The sequence below is a fragment of the Trachemys scripta genome, chromosome 5, assembly GCF_013100865.1.
Source record: "Trachemys scripta elegans isolate TJP31775 chromosome 5, CAS_Tse_1.0, whole genome shotgun sequence".
NCBI classification, from domain to species: Eukaryota; Metazoa; Chordata; order Testudines; family Emydidae; genus Trachemys; species Trachemys scripta.
The window spans coordinates 13,401,511-13,423,799 of NC_048302.1; the positions used below are offsets into that span (position 1 = coordinate 13,401,511).

The 22,289-nt window shown below is 42.3% G+C and overlaps 1 protein-coding gene across 1 annotated transcript; it reads left to right on the top strand.

Moving 5' to 3' along the window:
- Nucleotides 1-8,094: 8,094 nt before the first annotated feature.
- On the top strand, nt 8,095-13,001 carry LOC117878180 (interleukin-8-like). The gene is made up of 4 exons (XM_034772205.1): nt 8,095-8,206; nt 9,038-9,170; nt 10,472-10,555; nt 12,344-13,001. The coding sequence occupies exons 1-4, from the start codon at nt 8,143-8,145 to the stop codon at nt 12,375-12,377; spliced, it is 315 nt and encodes a 104-aa protein (XP_034628096.1). The 5' UTR covers nt 8,095-8,142; the 3' UTR covers nt 12,378-13,001.
- The last annotated feature ends 9,288 nt before the right edge of the window (nt 13,002-22,289 follow it).

Below are 22,289 nucleotides of genomic sequence, written 5' to 3' on the forward strand. Positions count from 1 at the left end.
ATAAAAGGCAGGTGCATCATCTCCATTTTGTCTTCAATCCTGCTTCTTACCTCTGGAGGAACTTTGCTACAAACTGAAGCTCTGAACAAAGGACTGAATGACCCATCCAAGCTGTGGATGTATTCCAGAGGGACTTTCAAGCCAGCAAACTCATCTATACTGCTAAGAACCTGATATACGGACCTTGAGGTCTCTTTATGTATTTGATTGCTTTATCATTTAACAATTCTCTTGTTCTTTCTTTTTTCTTTATAATAAACCTTTAATTTTAGACACTAAAGGATTGGCTGGCAGCATGGTATTTTGGGTAAGATCCAAACCTATACTGTCCTGGTAACGTGGCTGACCCTTTGGGGTCAGACGAACACTTTGTATATGTGAGCAGTGTTTAAAATAACTTCTCTCTGCACTGGACCTAGGTGCTGATTGGGAGCCAGAGAACTGGACTGCAATAAAGGGAGCTATGTGATTTCTTTTTTGCTTTTTGATAATGAGGTTGGGGGATCAGAAGCACAGTGTGTGACTGGTTGGGGAGTTTTACTTCAGTGTTACCCACCAGTCTTGGGAGGATCTGCTCTCCCTTTTGCAGCCTGCCCTGACCTTGGTATTTCCAGTGAAGGCTGCCCTAGGTACCACAGTCACAGAGGGGACTTAAAATTAGTGAGCACTACCTGCTGTGGTTCCCTACTACAGGTTGAAAGGTTAAACTATCCATGAAAGGTACAGTGAAGCTAGGATGGAAAGGTGGGAAGAGGCCAGACAGAAGCATGGCTGGCCCAAGAATGATACTGGAGAGGAAAGCTAATATTTTGGTCCCACCAGAGTAACAGACACATGGGTGAAAAGATGCATAAAGACCACTATCTAGCAATCACTTTAACAGTCATTCAAGGTCATTCATAGCAAAGGTCTAAAGGATAGAAGTGTTGAATTCCAGTGTATGTGCTTAAAGACAAGGAAACCCTGTGTCCAGTGTTTTCTCAGGTGGTGATATGCTGTTTGACCTTTAGGTATCTCTTCTCTCTCTCCTAAAGCAAGCAAATATGACGCTTGGTATCTTGCGCCCCACTGAGTGCTCACAGTAACTTATTTATTGTGTCTTCCAGTGGCAGGCACAGTTACTTGCTCATTTTTTAAAATGTTCCAAATTCTTCTCTCAGGGAATCAATTTTTAAGAGTTGGATTATTCACTAACTTTAAACCCTTCCAAGGAAAGGACATACCTATTTCTAATTTTGGTCTTACTACAGAGGTGTAGTACCTCTCAATATAAAAAGGACTGTGGGGACTCGAGGAAAAAGTATTGGACCTTCTGTCTCTCACATCTGAGAGGTAATCCCTTCTTTGTCACTGACTTGCTGTATGGCATTGGGCAAGCCACTTCAGTCTGTTTACCTCTCTGTAAAATGGGTGTAATACTTCACAGAAGTGTTGTGAGGCTTAGTTAAACTCTGGACAGTGCTTTGAACACTTTACATGTTAACTATCTCCTCCTGATCACACACAACAGGCTCATAATTGAAAATACCACTGTATCTCCTGCAGCTAAAATGTTAGCTATCTGCTATGAAAAGGCCACCAGTTCTAATTACAGTGACCAAATAGCTTTAATTTACCTGCTATTGTTCTAGTACTTACAATATTAATACTCCTTTTAAGTTCCGACTCTAAGAAGATGTTAAGAGCCTTGAGTCATGGTGAGGATTCGGCTCTCTGTTCTGCTGACGTCTGACTTTTTCTGCTTGCAGTGCAAATCGAGGAAGAGAAATTTTGTTGCACACACAAGTGTCACAGTCTTTAGAGATAGCAGTTTTGCAGCCAGGAGGGACATTCCAAAGAAAATCTTATCACAACACAAAGGAAACACATGGCTTTGTTGAGATTTTCTTAAGCCAACGTACTGTGCTTATATAAATAAGAATGGGGGAGAAATGAGAAAGTGCTGTTTCAGTTTATCACACTTACTCTCTATTTTTAAACCGAGGAAGCTGACTGCTGGTGGGGGCTTTTCCAATTGTAACCTCAGCGCAGGCCACTGCCGAATGTTTAACCCCAGCGACAAGTCATTGTTAATTGACTATCTATGCTCATTAAAGGCGGGCAGAGTTAAGCCCTCACTGAAGAGAAGAATCATCAGGCTCTGAACCCTGAGTGAGTCCAAATACCGAGACTGCTCTCCACTCAAAGGATGAAAATGCCATCTCCTACCCCTCCCTGCACACAGGCTTTGGGGGAACCAACGCGGGGGGGGGGGTAAACAAAATTCAATTCCCTCCCAAATTGGGGGCAGCTTCACATGCACACCCATGTCCTCTACTCCAACCCTACATCGCAGTTCCTTTATAAAAAAAAAGGCGGACAATTTAAGAATGAGTCCTATGTGGTTGTATGCAAATTACTCTGAGCCCCTATGGAATTTCATAGTGAATGAGAGCCTTGTGATAGGTTCTTTTGCCCCAGCCTGCAGCAGCGGTATAATTGTTAAATTCTATAGGGTGCGACATAAGCACAGACCGTGAGGCTCTCGTTCACTATTAAATTCTGAAGGAATTGGGAAATTGCTCAGGTAAATCCTCATCAAATTCTATTTTGTGCCGTCATGTACAGTGGGGTAAAACTGTTGAAGATTGGCTCTGCATGCTAAAAGTTGGGGCCTTGAACAAGGGATGAACGCTCACTTTCTCTGGTGAGAGGGGTGGGAATTGTGGGAGATGACAGTGCTTTGTGGTTTATTTAAATGGTGAATTAATTAAAAAAAAATTACATGACTTGAAACCACTGTGTTCTGCACATCATTCTACAATCATCTTATCGTGTAACCCCCTTTTCCTTCCTGCCCCCCATCTACTCACTTATTGCATCTTGTCTTTACATTTAAATTGTTTAGGGCAGTGACAGTCCAATGAGGCCCCATGCTTCATCTGCGGACTTTGGGCAGTACCATGATAATTCTGCACAAGCGCCGTTCAGAACAGCAAGGCTGGCTTATAGACTGAACCCGGATCCTTCTGCTTCAAATCTCGAGCTGCGGGCAAACCTGTTAGCATGATGGGGTCTAGGACACAAGTGCGCTGCTCTGAATCTATTCAGCAGAATATAGTGAAGCACATAGAAATTAACCAGTTAAGTGATGTGATAACTTGCAGGAATCAGAGGCCTCCTCGGGTGGTCCAACCACATCAGCCATTAACAGTCATCAAACATTTTAATAAGACTATTAGTTTGAAAATTCTCTGAGCAATTGTTTGTGTTTTGTTTTGATTTTTGTCTCCATTCGAGTCCATCAGTAGTTGGCCATTTTGCTGGGGCTGCCTTGAGTCTGCATTCATCTTCTCAGACTTATCTCCGTGTAGACCTCAGTTAAATGGTGGACACTTAAATTAAAACCCACAGTACATTTCACTAGAGAAAGTTGTCACTGCTCACCCCTTTCACTCAGCATCAGGGAATTATTTAAGTCCTCTGAGCTAGATCACATTTTTAAAAGACCTATCAAAATGCAAACAAATTTTGTTGTTCAATATTTAACTAAATATTTTTGGGAAACCAATTTTCCTATTTTAGACAATAACATATATTCTTAATTATCTAAAGTTTGGGTTCATTTTAAGGCTACACTACAGCATAGTCATTATTATCTGATAAATGCTGACCTAGTCTTCTCATGAGTCAGACTAATCTGCTCCATCTTGTGAATATCTCTTTGCTTATTCACTTTCATCACAACCAAGAAACCGAACACTTACTTATGCATTTGGGAATCTATACATTTACTGTGCACCATGTAGTGTTGTGTCACTTCCAGACCTGGGACCTCGTCTTTGATCCAAAACACATGAGCCACTGATTCCAGTGTGGGTGTCCCCAGTCTGATGAGGGAAATTATTACAATTCAGAATACTGTCTGGGGGTTACCCAGCTGTGAAATATGCTAAATGTAGTCCAATCCTGTAGTTCTCGTGTAGACAGACCCCCAAATGGTAGTAGAGGGAAGTCCATCTGTGTGAGACAACAAGGGTCCATGTTAGTTTCCAAACTTGGCCAACCGAGAGCTTTGTGGTAGAGCTGATCAACAGTGTTGTAAGGATTCATTAAAATCCAATTTTGCTTTCTATCACTCACACAATTCTGCTTTGCTGTTCATTGAGACCACTTGGCCATTAGCTCCCAATAGGCCATGTAGCGATAGCTCAGTGGTTTGAGCATTGGCCTATTAAACCCAGGGTTGTGAGCTCAATCCTTGAGGGGGCCGTTTAGGGATCTGGGGCAAAAATTGGGGATTGGTCCTGCTTTGAGCAGGGGGTTGGACTAGATGATCTCCTGAGGTCCCTTCCAATCCTGATATTCTATGATTCTATGAATGTAGGAGTGACTGCATGATATACAAGTTGAAATCAGTATTAAAACGTCCACCCTTCACACCAAATTGTAGGGCATGAAAGACAGGTCTCAACATTTGCACAGTTAAAGCTGATTTTCTGGGATATTAGACAAGCAAGACGGAGGTAAAATAAAACAGACTATTTCAGGTTCTTCCAATAGTGGGTTAAGTGTCTACATCTGATCGCTGTTAAAGATGGGCAAACACTAGAACCCCACCCCCCCCACATGGCAGAGAAGTTAATTGTGTATGGTCCTGCAGTACAGACATCATCCCTTATTTAGTCTTATTGCAAATTTTAAAGGTTCAAGGGAAACACTGAGGGATTCAGCAGGACACATTCAAAATTGGACGCAGCTGGCAAGGCATTTGTGTTTTCTCAACACACCATTTTAAAGGCTTCACTTGGCCAGTAAAGGATGCAGTTAGAGTGGTAAGAAGTATTATAATCAGTGTTCTCAGAAAACTGCAGAGTTGTGCTCCTTTCCTGGAAACCTTGATATTTTTCTAGTTGATGGTCATGTTGTTGTATTAGCACGTCTGTAGTCACAAAGTAGGGTGTGAAACGAACACTGTGGCACCACTAAAACACACAATGATGCATCCTTGGAATTAGGAGGGGTACAAGTTGTGTAGGTCCGCATATAATATTTCCCTGTATGTAAAATGGGCATATGTTGTAATACATTTTCCAATGAATGTTTTCCTTTCTCATCATTTTATCCTTAATCCACAGACTTCTGTTAAAAAACCAGCCTATTTCATTAGTATCCAAAAGTCATTAGCATCTGGGTCTGCCTCCTGTAAGAAGTTCCAGGGAAGTTAGATTCCTGGAGTACGTAAGCCCCAGCAGGCTTTGAAATGAGTTGATAGCTTGTGGTTTGCACACCTCTAGAGAGGGAACTAGATTGAGCCCCCCATCAGTTGGCACAAATTGGCTGCTATGCTGAGTCTGGAGTTCGAGTGCTTGACCCCGTCCTGCCAAGTCCGCCATTTTTCCTGGCACCCTGCTGGCTTAGGGTCCTTTGGTCAGGCTGTTGCAATGCTTCCGGTCCTGAACATTGAAGTAGCATGAGTTGCCCCCCACCTCCCCAACCAGATCATGAACCTGGCTTAAAATTAACATTCTACAATGTATTTGTGGTTTTTTTTTTTATTGGCCATCTGGTGTGAGAGTTTAGGGTTCACTTTTTCAAACTTTTCTCCACACGAAATCATGAGGGGCTAGAAACTTTTTAAACAAAGGTAAGTTGAGAAAAGATGGTCCAGTGGTTGGGGGAAGGAGCCTACTACCAGGGAAACAGAAGTTCTAATCCCTGCTGTGCCTGAGGGACATTGGACATGCCACGCAGTCTCTCTCTGTCTCCCTTCTGTATCACTGCAATGGGGACAATAGCATGCCCCTCTGTCACAGGGTATTGAGGACAAATTCATTAAAGACAGAGGCACTCGGATACTACAGCAAGGGGCTCAAACAAGTAATTTATTAATCTAATCTGAGGCCAGAAGGAACCGTCAGATCACTTAGTCTGATCCCCTATGTCACAGGTCACTAAATACCACCAAACCCAACCACCAGAATTAGACCCAAGTATTACAGCCCTCAGGGGACTGTGTGACAGGCAGAGAACAGGAAGGACTAACATGCATCAATGCCTCAGGCTCTGGCAGTAGCAGGAAATTGATTTAGTTGGATACCCAGACGATTCTAACAAGTGACCCATGCCCCACGCAGCAGTGGAAGGCAAAAAAAATCCCCAAGGCCCCTGCAAATCTGAGCTGGAGAAAGATTCCTTCCTGATCCCAAATGCAGTGATCAGTTAGAGCCTGAGCATGTGAGCAAGGCCTACCAAGCCAGCAGAACAAATTATCAGTTACCACCTCACAGCACTAGCCCACCCTATACATAGTCCCACCTCCAGCTGTAGCTGTCTTTGAAGCATCAGAGGACAAACCCATGAATACATTGGATTGAGGGCAGAGGAGGAGGAGTGTCCTTCCTGACCCTTATAGATGACTGTCTGAAGCCCTGAAGGATGAGATTTTAGGAACATAAGGTGAACTAGGAGGGACACCTTGGCTGCTGAGTCCTGCCCATCACCACATGACTCCAGGAGGGGGGGCTTTGAGAAGGATACCAAATAGGAGACTCATACAACTGAATATTAATGTTAGTCACATTCCAGAGGTTACTTAACAGATTTTAGGACTAGAAGAGACCATTAGATCTAGTCTGACCTTCTGAACCCCACAGGCCATTAAGTTTCACCCATTTATCCCCGTACAGAGTCAATAACTTATGTGGCTAAAGCATTCCTTCCAGGAAAGCATCCAGTCTGAACTTGAAGACATCAGGAGGTGGAGAATCCACCACTTCCCTTGGCAGTATGTTCCAATGGTTCATCATCTTCACTGCTACTTTTTTTGCCTTATTTCTCATTTGAATGTGTTTGGCTTCAGCTCCCAGCCATTGGTGGTGGTTACATTTCTCCAAGAGATTCTCAATCTCTTTATTACCCAGTATTCTCTCCTCATGAAGGGACCTACCAAGTCACCTCTCAATTCATACAGTGTACCAGATAAACAGAGGGAGCTCTTTAAATCTCTTTGCAAGGTGTTTTCTCCACCCTCCAATTATTTTTGTGGCTCGTTTCTGCACCCTCTGTTTTTTTTTTTCAACCTCTTTCTAAAACATGGCACCCGAACTGGCTGCGTCATTCCAATGTCTGTCACCAGTGCCGCATACAGAGGTGAAATCACCTTCCCACTCATCAGTCCCCTGATTCGACATCCATGGATCACATCAGCTTCCTGCTACAGCATTACACGGGGAGCTCACGTTGAGTTGCTTGTCCACGTTGACCCCAGGACCTTTTTGGAGTCACCATGTTCTAATGTACAGTCTCCTGTTCTGTAGGTATGCCCTGCCCTCATTGTTCCTAGATGCATAACTTTTACATTTGGCTATATTTATATGCACTTTGTTTGAATGGGCCCAAGTCACTAAGCAAGCCAGATCACTTTATATGATCACCCTCATTGTTATATATTATGCCACCAGTCTGCCATCCCCAAGTTTTATCAGCAGTATCTAGCAGAATCCTGCTAGAAACACAAGCAGTCAACGATGATTCCCCACAACCTGTGAGATAGGCCAGTTAGCCATTTATTAATCCATTGAATGTGTGTTTCACTGATTCTACATAGTGCAAATTGTAATGTCTGAGTCTGACTATAAGCTCTTCAGGACAGGAGATGTCTGTCAGCATTTTGCTTGGTACTGTAAAATACAGAAAAGTAGACAAGCTATTTATTGTAGGGTTATAAAATACTTACGCATGTGGAGGCCCTATTACATAAAACCAATACAATTATTTGGTGTAAACACAGGGGTGAAACATTACAAAGACTATCTCAATATCTTATGTAAGGGAAGTAATTTGGGTTTTCTTCCATTATGCAATGTTTTCCTCTACTGTTTAGCTGATTCTAAAATCAGCAAAATACATATGAATTCCTTCTGCTGATTTGTATCAACAATATTGCAAATTCAGCAATTTGTCTCAGGGGAATGTCTGGGTAGCAGCCCGTGAAGAGCGATGATGCCATTTCTCGGCTTTGCTTTCTAAAAATAGAATCCTGCTGATCTTGCCACAGTGTGAACCTCCCAAATAAATAGGAACCGTTTCTCCACCAAGAGCCTCAGACAAACGTTGAGATTGAACTTGCTGTTGAGAGGTCAACTCACAACTCTAGCCAGAATGAGATCCCACCCTGCTATTCTGCTGGTCTCTCTGCTGGTGATCTGTCACTCTGTTTACGCAGGTAAGTACTTTCATTTCTTGATGGGGCAAGAGGGGTTATGCTCACTCTTCTTGAGAGAGTAAGGTAATCATTAAAAATGGTTTTCTCTCATCAGATTTGCAATGTGTGGTCCAGCGGACCGGGCACTGCTCTAGGAGTCTGGAGACCTGGGTCCTGTTCCCAGCTCTGATACCTATTGTGTGACTTTGGGCAAGTCACTTCACCTCCCTGTGCTTCTCTGCCTCAAAAAACTTACAATCCACATTAACGACAAGAGAGGGGGAAGAGACTCTCTTATGTGTAGGTACAGCGCCTAGCGCAATGGGAACCTGCTCTCTGTTGAGGCCTTTAGGCACTACTGTACCGCTAATTAAAAGATGCACCTAAAGATGCAGAAAGAGGCACCTTGTGGATTTTTCAAAAGCACCAAACTCCCATTGAAATCAATATTATCGTTAAATACCTTTAAAAATCTGGCCCTTACTCATGCTTCATAGTATCTTACTCCTCCAATTACCTCATTTGTTTTAATAAGGCTACTTGTGGAGTAAACGCAACAGACGCTGACCCTCTGTGTCTCAATTCCCCATGGGTACATTAGGGATGATACCACCTACCTTACAGGAGTACTGCAAGGACTAATGCATTAGTCAGTACAGTGCATTGAGATCCTCCGATGGAAGGGGCTTTAGAAATACAAGGTATAATAATTATTTCCGTTAGTTGTGGCTAAAACTCCATTAATAACGTACTAGAAAGCAAGGATTTCTCTGTCTCACTAGCTAAGTGTAAGAAAATTACTCTATTGCTATCCCTGAATTATACCAAATTTGATGAATTTTTGCTCCACAGCTATCCTAGAAACCAACGGTTCCTATAAGAGCTGCAGATGCACAAAGCAGACTTCAGACTTTATATCGCCAAGGAGATACGAAAGTATTGAGATCATTCCTTTTGGGGGCGCCTGCCGAACCACAGAAATTATGTAAGTGGCATAAATTGCTTTTAACTAGCCTCGCTGCACCAAGCCTCTAATTGTAAGTGTAATTGGTGCTCTCTTCATAACTAAAGTAGACACACTGACGCAGTGTATACCTTTACATTTCAGCTTCCATATAACAACATAGCTAGATACTGGGTCACTTTTTGTATTTATAGAAATAAAGTACAAAGAGTAGGTTTTAATGCCCAAAGTCACAGGATTGACTTAGCACTCAGAGGAAAATCAAGTATAAAATCTTGTTGGCTTAACTACAGCCTTGAACCGTCCTTTTTTTTTTCCAGCTGTGCGAACTGGTTCCGACGTAGTAAGAACAGATTCAAATCAAACACGTGTTAAATGCAGAAACTTTTTAATTTTGTTGTTTTTAACTTCATGTGCTTCTGCACTTCCTGTTCTTTGGACCAGACCAGAAGTGGAAGAACCAAAATACCACAAGGAATTACTCTTGTGCTATTCTAAGCCTGTATGGATCCAGGAAGTACTAGAAATCTTCCCAAACAGCTTGAGGTCACTGGATTTCTAGCCCAGTTCTGAGACCATAGAATTAGGGATACACTTTAGAGTGGAGATGAAATGAGTGAGTAGGATTTGGTTTGGAAAAAACTTCTCAATCAGGTGTTGGTTTTGTCAGACTAGTAACAGGGACCCATTTTATCTGAGACAAAGTTTGAGACTGAGAACTAGAGAAAGTATTTCAGTTTGGTCTCTTCTGTTTTCTAGAGAAACACCTACAGTTTTCAGAGGGGTAGCCGTGTTAGTCTGGATCTGTAAAAAGTGACAGTCCTGTGGCACCTTATAGACTAACAGATGTATTGGAGCATAAGCTTCTGTGTGCTGCTAGGGTGTGACCAAAGCATTTAACACGTTTAAAATATGCTCCTCGCTAGTTATTTCAAAGGAGTGAGATTTATTTGATTTGTAGAAATACATGTGCTAGAACTTGCATCAGTCCAGCGATCTCCCTCCTTCAATCACACACATGATCTTGATTGCCCAGTTATGTGTAACTGCAAGTTGTCTCGTTGACTTTGCAGAGTGGGAGCTTTAGAAGAGGTGTCTACTGATCACATGTGGTACGAATTAAATCTGAAATTTTGTTGTGCTTTGAATAATTGAAAACTTGTACTCGTCCTCATGTCATGTAGAAATTACTTCTATTTGCCCATTCCTCTACATTCTACTGCTCCATAAGTTGCCTGTTTGAGGGATGGCTATTGCTGCTAATAAATTATTTGAAGAAAGAACAGTATTTAATGAAAACTTAAACTCCGCTTGTTTTTCAGACTCAAACTAAAAACAGGGCAGAAATTGTGTGTGAATCCCAAGGCCCCCTGGATGCAGAAATTGCTGACTAAGATCCGTAACCAGTAAGTCTCATTTAAATTATTTGACTGTAATTGGATCCAGTCCTGCAACCATTCTTCATGAGTAGTCTGACATCAATGGTACTATGTGCATGAGTAAGAATTACTCATGCAATTAAAGTTTGCAGAACTGCCCCCCTGAGTTGTAGCAGTTCAGACTAAAGAGACCTAATCTTAAATGAGGCAGCTTCATACAGTTAGGCTTCAAGTTAATGTTTTGTTATACAGCAGTCTGAGTGCACAAGTTGTAGTTACGGTTATATTTGAATTTTTATTCTAACCCTCTGTTTTATCAAGCTCACACTTCTTTAAAAATTGCCCCTTCCTGCCTGCAGTCCACTGCTTAGTCTCAGCCAGGAAAGAAATTATCCTGGAAAGGTTGAGCAAGATTCATCTGGTCATTTTTAATTAATAGAAAAGCAAAAATAATATCCCCACTTAAACTTCAAGAAACTTATTTGATCAGCTCCACAAATCAAGCTTTCTGGTTGGCTATTCTCTCTGGCTATTTCCATGTCCTTAACAGTGTGATATCTGAGTGCTCAGGAACATCAAATTAATTTAACTTTACTACATCCGTGTAAAGTAAGGAAGTACTAGTTTCACAATTGTAAACAGGTTAGAACACTGACTCATGAAAGCCTTTTATCTCATTGTGTGACCTTTGTCAAATTGCATAAGCAAGTATACTGTAGAACCAGGATCTCAAGTCCCAAGTGAGTGCTCTAACCACAAGACCATCTCTGTGCTAAGGACTAGACTCATTCTTTTATTATTAGAAAAAGAAATTAAATGGTAACTTTGGGGAAGTCAGAACAACCGCTTGTAAACTACGTACTAATACTTGATTGGCTTTGCAACCAGTTAGGTTTTAAGCTCAAAGCTAAGCGCTGTAAAATTTTCCTTTTAAAAAACTGATTTATGAACTTTTTTCCAGTGGGAGCAGATTTAAGCCAATGCTGAAGGCTTTTGAAAACCCAACCCTTCGTGATCTAACATTTAACAGGGATATTTCCCTTCCTGATTTTTGAACATTTACTTTTGGATCTTTAAAATTTTTGTTCAATATAAAATCTAGAAGATGTACAACATGGTTAAGATAAAGGATATTGTGAGAATAATTCTCAATTCCTGACTCTTGAGTAATAAAATACAAAGCATTACACCAATAACGTAAACTCTCATTTAATGGCGAAAATTGACAGCTAAGTCCGCTGAGACAATGTTATCTAATCAATTAGGCCATTTTAGGACAAAGTTGATTGTTCAGCTTTATCACTAACTAAGTCCAGTCAGGAAAGTTTTACATGCTGCGTGTCTATTTTCAAATGAGAGATGTTACTCTTTTTGCTTAACCCTCTGTACAATCATCTAGTTCAAACATCAGGCCTGTCCCATTTCTTGCTTAGATAAAATCAATGGACGGCTATGAATGAAAAGCTCTGTGTGCATGATAATTATCACAATTGCTTGGTTTGTTTTTTCATATAATTAAGACGGGTCCTAAATAAAGTTTGAGACCATCTTTATCCCCCATCTTACAGATGGGAAAACAAGGCAGAGAGACAAGTTTCAGAGTAACAGCCGTGTTCTATATGCATCCGAAGAAGTGGGCTGTAGTCCACGAAAGCTTATGCTCTAATAAATTTGTTAGTCTCTAAGGTGCCACAAGTACTCCTGTTCTTCTTAAGGCAGAGAGATTCAGTGATTTTTTTTCACAAGGTCAAGAAGTACAGCTGTCACAGCACACCCACTTTCTCTGCATTTACTTTTCTTATTTTCCCCTTACAGAAAGGAACAAACGCCTTCCTCACAAAATGAATAGAAGCCTAAACAACTTGAGAAGGAAAAAGGATGGAGGGCACAAATCTGATTGTTTCCTAGTTTTGCTTTTGCTGCTTCTTATCTTTGTCTTGCTCAGCCCACAGAATTATTCTTTCTAAACAAGCAGCAACTTTTGTTAGCTACAGCTTCCTCTCACATCTTTCGGAAAAGCTCGACCTATTTTTACATTAGTCAGATTTCTTGTTCAGTGTTTCAATGTGCTACCTCATGCATCATGAGTCATGGAAGAGTAATATCAAATCAAACCAACTAGAACAATACCACTTTGGTTTCTTGGAATAAATGGACTAATGTTTACCAAGTATTATGGCATCTGCTATAAGAAGAATTTGTAGAGTGAGCTATTACGTAATGATCCTGCATTTGATTCCTCAGTGTCCTTTTTCCATGATGCATATTGAAAACTTCCCAAATATTAATCCCTACCTTGTTCTTTGCCAGTAAATTTTAAATCACAGTATGTCTTAAAGGGCCCTTTCCACGCTTGTTGGAATAAATGTGAAGCACTTTCAGTGCAAAGTATTCTTTGAACAGATTGTAATCTTTTAACTTTTTATAATGTACTCTTTGTGTGTGTGCTATGAAGCAAGTGCAATTCAATTAAAGCTCACAGTTTACAATAATTGCGTCCTCCTTTTAATCTAGTGCTGATGACTCTCTGGAGTTTTGGCAAAAGCCATCTGCAATTCGTACAGCGCCTAGCACAATGATGTCCTGGTCCATGACTGGGGGTGCTGTTCCAGTACAAATAATAAATAACCAGTCCCTGCCCCTGACCTGCCTCTTCTCTGCCTCCTCCCCCTCCCAGAAAGTCCTAAGCGTCGCCAAACAGCTGTTATGTGGTGGGGGAGGAGCGGGGATGCGGCACACTGGTGGGGAGGGGGCAGATCCAGACCGCGGGATTGCCAGTCTCGCGCCGCTCCCGGAAGCGGCCGGCACCATGTCCCTGTGGCCCCTGGTGGGGCAGAGGGCTCCGCGTGCAACCCTTGCCCCACACTCCCATTGGCTGGGAACGGGGACCCATGGCCAATGGGAGCTTCAGGGGAGGTACCCGGAGGTGAGGGCAGCGCGTGGAGTGCTCTGCGCCCCCCTCCCCCAAGGGCCACAGGGGCGTGGTAGTGGCTGCTTCCGGGAGGGGAGTGGTGCAGGGCCAGGGCAGGCAGGGAGCCTGTCTTAGCTTCGCTGCATACCACTGCCACCCCAGAGCCACTCCAGGTAAGCAAAGAGCCCCCTGCTGCACCCCAACCCTCTGCCCTGAGCGCCCTCCCACACCCCGCACTCCCTCCCGCACCCCAAACCCCTGCCCCAGCTCTACATTCATGGCCCTACTTGCAATTTGCCCACCCCTGTTCTAAGCTTTTTGCTATATTTTGGATAAGACAAGAGCCTGAAAAAGCTAATTTGCTGAAACAGATGTACAAACCTGTATTACACTAATCCAATTCTATGAGGTTTTTCTTTCTTGACATGACTTTTCTGGGCAGCATTGCTCTGTTAAAGGGCTGAGCGTACAGTACAAAAAGCCTTGTTCATCTAATTTATGTAGGCGCCAAGCCTAATAATGGAAATGTCAAATGCCGGTATTTCAGTGCTGATATTTTGGCCGAAATCAGCAATAGCTTATGAGTTAAGTCACCTACCCTGGGACATTGATTAGCATTGGGGGAGGGACAGGGCCATATACTATTTCCACCCATGATCCTAATCTAATCCATCGCTTAACTCCCACTCCACTTTCCACTGTCTCTTCGTTAGTGAATTGATAGCATGAAGCACGTTAGCCAATGTGTGCATTATAAAAATAGGGGCATCCTTTCCATTTGAGAACTGATGGATTAAAACGGAATCGCTGTATGGCTTTTCTATCTCACTCAGACACTGCCACCCACTGGTCAGTTTTCACCTTAGCAGGGAACCAGAATAAGGAAAAGTGCCAGCAGGTGACTCCCAGGGCTTGTGGGAACTGCCAGCTCAGCAAAACACAGGAACTGCAGACTGAAATCATAGGTGGAGTTTGGGGGGGCGGGAAGAGGAGGGCATTGCCCCCCCCAAACTGCAAACCTCAGGCAGAGGAGAACGGAGACTGCTCCCAGTTTGCGCCCCTGAGGCAGGGAGACAGAATTTTGTTTATAAACAGAGTGATTAGTAGCGATTAAGAGAAGAAAGGGCTTTAGGATGTTCCTAAAAGTTAAATGATCTGTTCCAAGCTTGGTGAGCTGCAAAAGTAAGTAGCCCAAAATAATAGTTACTAATATCTCCCTTTGAGAAGATCACTGATTTTTTTTAGACAAAGGAAATGCAGTAACTCTCATCGACCTGGATGTCTTGTGTGCAATTCCGATCTCCCATGTTTAAGAAAGATGAATTCAAACTGGAACAGGTGCAGAGACAGGCTACTAGGATGATATGAGGAATGGAAAACCTATCTTCTGAGAAGAGACTCAAAGATCATGGCTTGTTTAGTCTATTCACTAGATGGCTGAAAGGAGATACGATTGCTGTCTATAAATACACCAGAGGCATAAATACCAGGGAGGGAGAGGAGTTACTTAAGTTAAGCATCAGTGTGGGTCCCAGAAGGAATATATATAAACTGGCCATCAACAAGTTTAGGCTTGAAATTAGGTAAAGATTTCTAACCATCAGAGGAATGAAGTTCTGGAACAGCCTCCCAAGGGAAGTAGTGGGGGCAAAAAACCTAACTGGCTTCAAGACTGAGCTTGATATGTTTATGGAGGGTGCAGTATGACAGGACTACCTGTAGCAAAAATCTTGAATGGCTGGAGATGGGATGCTAGAAGGAGTGGGCCCTGAGTTACTAAAGGGAATTCTTTCCCAGGTATCAAGTATCAGAGGGGTAGCCGTGTTAGTCTGAATCTGTAAAAAGCAACAGAGGGTCCTGTGGCACCTTTAAGACTAACAGAAGCTGTTAGTCTTCTGTTAGTCTTAAAGGTGCCACAGGACCCTCTGTTGCTTTTCCCAGGTATCTACCTGATGGGTCTAACTGATCCTTCCTGACCCAAAATATGATGAATTTCAACCTGGGTCAGATTGGCAGAGACTATGGGGGTTTTAAACTAGTGTAAACGGTGAATTCTCTGTAACTTGAAGTCTTTAAACTATGATTTGAGGACTTCAGTAACTCAGCCAGAGGTTGGGGTCTATTACAGGAGTGGGTGGATGAGGTTCTGTGGCCTGCAAGGTGCAGGCAGTCAGACTAGATGATCGTGATGGTCCCTTCTGACTTCAGTAAGCGTATCTGAGTAAGAATAGACATTACAATTTTAAACCTAACCAGTGTCCCATAAGTGACCTGCCACAAGATGTCAGAACATGTTAATATTAGACCTGAGTGGGTCTAATATTTAATTTTCTTTCCTTGAATTATAATAGGTTCAGATTACTGTAAACAAAGACATATACACAACTTTAAATATAGGAGTTCTTAAAATACTTTGTCTTTCTAGGGATTAATTTATTAATTTTCCTTTTATCTGAGATTTATTTTCTTCATCCTCAAAATGACCTTCAGCCTGTTCTTATATGCCTGAGCCAAACAGTGGCAATACTAAAAATATTTTATCAAGAATATTTCAGATTGTTTGTAGAAGGGATGTTAATTGAATGTCAGCCAGCTCTGTTTAGAAAGTCTTAATAAGGAAAGATTATTTTGAAAGCACTCTCATTATCACTGCATTGACTGAGTTTATTTGTAAGCCTTATCTTTTCCATTACTCCAGTTCTAAGAGGTTTCCTAATACAACATTTAAAATGTTAAAATTTAAAAGCAGAATGAGTGAATTTTGTTCTTAAAACTGCAAACCTCTTCCATAACAATCCAGATATACTATACATTACAGCACAATTTAAAATAAATTGTATATGAGATCATGTTATAACTGTCTTCAACATCTACAAGTCTGATGATGTAGCTCTTATCAGGGTCCTTAACACAAAACACTGGCTTCTAAAAGTAATAAGATATTATGTAAGAATAATGGTCTCTTGAGAAGATTGCCCTTCAGGTTTTCTTGGAGGTCAAAAATAGACTTCAATCTTCCCAAATTACAGCCATATCATGTACATATTATGTATAATGAAATACATTTAGAGGGGCAGGAATGTATGTACAGTAAACAAAGTACAGTTTGGAAACTTAATGTTGTCTTAGGTTGTGTTGAAATATTAAAGGCAGTATTAGTTAATATTGCAGTGTGTGAAAGCAAAGACATAGGTACTTTCTGGTAGTTCAGATATCGGTAACCTTAATCTAGAATAATCAATATGTATATCTGTCCAGTATAAATAGTCCTCATATAGGATAAAGCAGATCAGTCCAATTTCAAGCTGTGCTTGTTTGTATTTGCAAGGGTGTTGGGTGTTATGCTTCCCAAACTCAAAGAATAAAACATGTTTTTTTAGTTGAGATAATTTCAGATTTGAAAAAATGAATAAATGAAAATATTTTATGAAGAGAAGCAACAGTGACATGATGCCATATTTTTACAGTGCCTCCACAATGGGACTCCTGTTCTGGGGCCCACCAAAATATATTGAATAAAAATTGTATGACATTTATGATTCTTTTGCCTGTATTCATTCTGGGCCTGTCCAAATTCTGCTGAAGTCTGTAGTCCTAACTTTTCAAACTTGGGCACATTTTTAGCAACCAAATCCTGCTTTCTGAATGCTGAAATGGGCACTTACATGCCTAAAATAAGTATTGGGGGTTCTTGAATGCTAAAAATGCAGATTTGGATGTCTGAAGGTACTGGCATTTGAAAGCTGCAATTGTAAATATGTAAATTATTATCAAACAAGTTGAAACCAGTATGGCAGGTTTTCTTTGAACTCCCAAACGTAAGGTATTACTGAAACTGCATCTCCGCAAGAAGTATAAGACTGTTAATTCAGCTCTTGTTGAAACCTCCTTCCATGCTTGAAGACTCTTACACGTATATGTGACATTCCCCAGGGAACAATCTGGACTGTTGAACATACTGCTCTTAATTCTCTATGCTGGTGTGCCTTTTACACTGCTTTGTTGTCAGAACATCCATTCCTGGCCTGCTCACACAGCCTTTAGCATGTAGATTCACTCCCAGCTAAATACATGAGCACTCTGACCAGTCACTTATGAATTACAAACAGGGCGACAAATGAAGTTTCCCCCACACTTTAATCCAAACTCTCTGGTTAAGATAAAACAATAAGATAAGTTTATTAACTACAGAGAGACAGATTTTAAACGATTACAAGTGGTGATACATTAAAGTCAAGATTGGTTACAGAAGAAAATCAAAGGGTAAAACGCAAGCTAATACCTAACTTAACAAGCTAAGCAAAAGGTTTTGTCTCACCATACACTGTGGTAAATTTCAGAGGCTGGATCTCCTTTCAGCCTGGGACCCCTCCCCCTTAGTTCAGTTTTTTGAGAGGAGTTGATGTCATGGGGGAGGGATAGTTCAGGGGTTAGAGCATTGGCCTGCTAAACCCAGGGGTTGTGACTTCAATCCTTGAGGGGGCCCTTTAGAGAACTGGGGTTTAAAAAAAACAAACTGTATGGGGATTTGTCCTCCTTTGAGCAGGGGGTTGGACTAGATGATCTCCTGAGGTCCCTTCCAATTGTATGAGCAAAGAAGAGAGAGGTACAGTGGAGGCCACTGTCTCTCATATTTATACCATTTTTGCCTCTTTGAGGGTTACCCCCAGATAGGGTGCAGGCAACAAGTAGTCTCTTGTGGATGTGAGGGTTGAACCGTCCCTATGGTGAAATGTAAATTTATTGTTTATAGCTTCCCATTGCTGGAGAGTGGCTGCTTAAGCCTGTGATAGCTCTTTAACATCTGGCTGGAGTGCCAGTGAGTCTTTGTCTGTGGAAAAACTTGTTTGGGCTTGCTTTACTTAATCTTGGAGCATGTTATAACAGTGCTATACAGTAGCATCTTGTAACTTTACAATCAATACTGATACACATTTTACCAGGGCAATAATGTTCAGCAGATTGACATTTCAAATGATACCTCACAAGGCACACTTAGTACAAAATTTATCATATTCTTGTAAAAGAGGTGACCATAATAGTATATACCATCACAATGGTTTTAAGATTAAGCTAGATAAGTTTATGGAGGAAATGGTACAATGGGATAACATGATTTTTAGTCAAAGAAACCGCGTGCCATTGCAGGTAAATAGTATAAGGGCTAATGAGGGTCAGGCTGGAGAATCTTGCCTACATGCTCGGGGTTTTACTGATCACCATATTTGGGGTCGGGAAGGAATTTTCCTCCAGGGTAGATTGGCAGAGGCCCTGGAGGTTTTTCGCCTTCCTCCGCAGCATGAAGCAGGGATCGCTAGCAGGAGGATTCTCTGCTAATTAAAGTCTCTAAGCCACAGGAATTGGGGACTTTAACAGAGTCAAGGGAAAGGGTAGGGACGGCTTTGTGGCCTGCATCATGCAGGAGGTCAGACCAGATGATCATAATGGTCCCTTCTGACCTTAAAGTCTATGAGTCTATGAGATACAATCCTCCCATCAGATATTTCTAAGTTATCTGCAAAAACACTAGAGTTTTCAGTTGCCTAAGTAGCCCCTGGAATCACGGTGAAAGTCATGCCCGCCCCCATGTGAAATGGTACCCCTGTGGGCAGGCACGGAATTGTCCCTCCCAGCCATGCACGGTCCCATAGGCCTGACTGGGGCAGCCCCACCCAAATATAGAAGTCAAACTACACCTATGACTAAAATCCCCCTCAGACAAGCACCAGCGGGCACTTCATCAGTCCCTTTGGGGAGGCAGAAAGATAGTTACGGAAGGGCAGTGGCAAACAGAAGCAGTCCGTGGCTCTGACAGGTATGCATGAGATGCATGTTCCTGCCATAAAGAGCAGGGAAATGAATGGTTATTGAAGTGCATCACAGTAAAAATGCCATATGCTCACGAAAGTCTTCTGTGTGAATACAACAGGGGTTTTTCTCTGCACATCACTCCTAATGGTGCAGCAGAGGGATGAGGTCGATGACACACAAATTAGTTTCATACCATGGAGCACACAGAGTGCTAACGGGCAGTGCAGTGACATGTTTAATTAGTGCCATTATTACAGTGACAGGGCTTCTGTTTTTCAGGGTATCGTTTAAGCAACTTGTGAGTTTTATGTAGCTGTCCAAAAATCAGGATTTTTCTCTTTGTATATACTGTACTGAGTAAGCTCTATTACATACGTTACAGTAGATAGCACTGTCATGAGAAATCTCCGTAGTGTTCCCTAGTGAACTATGACAGCACTATGTTAAACCACCCTAGGGAATCTCTAGTGCGCACCAGCAGGGTCTGTACCAATTAATTATATTAGTGCATGTTACACACCACAGACACTCCCCGTAGTCCACATTACTGCTCTGAGGAGACAAGCCCTTAGCTACAAGTCACCATTTCTGGAGTTTATTGAACAAACACTGATTTCATTTTTTTTAATTGGAGGTGTTTTATCAGCTAAAACTAAAACTCCAAAGCCCAACGTACTGATACTTCTGGAAAAGGCCCATAGGCTTTAATTGGGAAGAAATCAACAGGGTTCTACAGAGCCTGTTAAATTGGGTGGTTGTATACGTTCTCGTTAGCTGACACCACTACCCCGGGGCGGGGAGAGGAGCTGCTCCAGAGGATGACAGGAGCGGATGATTTCTCAAAGCCGCCTGTGCCCTGCATGCCGTTTGGCTGCTGCTACCAAAGCTGACCCATGTCCCCACTCTCACCCAGATAGTCACTGGCTTGCCCCATGCTGCACTGAGCTCGGTGCCCGGCCCTGCTAGCAGTTGCCATAAGTCCGCTCTCTTTTCATACTCCCCCTAGGCATCACCCAAGGATGTGGACAAGTAGCCTGAACCACTATAGCCCTTTCTCTGTTGCCAACAGCAGCAGCATCCGCATCCTAACGACAGTGCTCAGACAGACGTTCTGAACGTCTTGCGTCCCATCTGAAACCCTGCCTTGCAGAGGTGTTACAGGGCCAGTAATCAGCCTGTTATACCGCCTCTTCTTGGCCACTGGCAGGCCCTCCTCTCAGCCAGCAAGCCCTACCCCATGGCCACCTCAGCCACTCTTATTGGGCCCTTAACAGTAACAAACGCATCATCCTCAGAGAGATCTTCCATTCCCTTCTGCATCAGCATCGCTCACATGCATCTGTCCCCTTGTATCTTTCTAGCCTGCTTCCTGTTGGGTAGCTGCAGGGTCCACAAAGCGGCGTGATACGACAAACAGCCTGCTCCCAAAGCCTCCAGCGTAGCCCAGACAGTTGGTGAAATGGGATTTTTTAATAAACATTGATTGTTCCCCCATTATAACTGTTACATGCCCCACCCCATTATCATCTCTCCTGCATCATCAAAAGGTCAACTCCCACCTCTGGTCTATTATATCAGCTTCCATCACCCACCTATTCAATTATACAACAAGCACCATTGTGCTTTCTCTTGTGCTGCCCCTCACGGTTGGAAGAAGCTCCCTGTAAATTTCTGCAAAGCTACCTCATTACCCTCCTTCAAATCCCCTCCCTTAAAACTCTCCTTTGATGGGGTGCCTACAAAAAGCCACTGGGGTGCTGAGACCACACAGTCGGTAATGCTGGCCAATATTGTCTCATGGTTTCCCTGTTCTACTTCATCCGTCTTTATCCACTTATGGTGTCTTGTTTATACTTCTATAGTCAACTCTTTGGGGCAGGAATTGGCTTTTTGTTCTGTGTTTGTACAGTGCCTGGCACAATGAAGTCCTTGTCACTATGGTAATACAAATAATTGATTAATAATAATAATAATCTAACATTAATAGAAAACCCCCAAAGATATTAGTATATGTGTCAAGAAGAACAGAGGAAGGATAAGCATCCAAAGGCATTTTAAAAAGACACAGGATGGGTTCCCTCATCTTCAGAGTCAATTGGAGACACTAAAGAATGGGTTTTTTTTTAATAAATGGAGATATCCTATCTCCTAGAGCTGGAAGGGACCTTGAAAAGTCATCAAGTCCAGCCCCCTGCCTTCACTAGCAGGACCAAGTACTGATTTTGCCCCAGATCCCTAAGTGGCCCCCTCAAGGATTGAACTCACAGGCCTGGGTTTAGCAGGCCAATGCGCAAACCACTGAGCTATCCCTCCCCCAAAATGTTTCTTACAACTAGTTTGAAAACTCCTAAGGTATTGAGGAAGATCATTTCTCCTCCAACCTATGCAGAAGAGAAGCAGGGTGGGAAGTCTAGATACAACTAATTGCTCTAGAACAGACCAAGACACTGAGTTTGCCTTCCCTGTATACTCTAGGGCACAATGTATCCATTTTGCAGTGTCTATTCTGGAGTATTCACTCAAAATCCATTGTTTTCGCACTTTCATAATTGCAAGTTTTCCCATGGGAATAGCTGAACCCCAGAATTATATTAATCAAATCAGGGAACAGAAACGCAACCTGTGCCTCATCTGTCTGATAATCACTCGTGAAATCTGAGCTGTTTTGATCAACAGCTGAAGCTGTGCTCACAGTGAAATAACTAATGTCCTTGGCAAACTAGTCTCAGCTCCTCAGCCAAATATCTTCAGCAACAAGCACTAGGGGACTTGTTCGCAGGCAATACGCAAACAGAAAACAAGGGCTACGTCAAGTGAATAAAAAGTTCACGGCAAATAATTTGCCCAATTCTGAGTCTGTGCACTTAGTAGCAAACATTTGTATGGAAGTACGAGCATTCCAGTCCCACACCCATTCAACTGTTAGCAGCACTTCGGTGCGGCCTCGTCTTTAGGGAAAGCGATGGGAGTGTGAGCACTTTGGACTACCTCCAGAGAATGTAAACGCTGTTAAATAATGCAGTGCCTCAATCCAGAGTA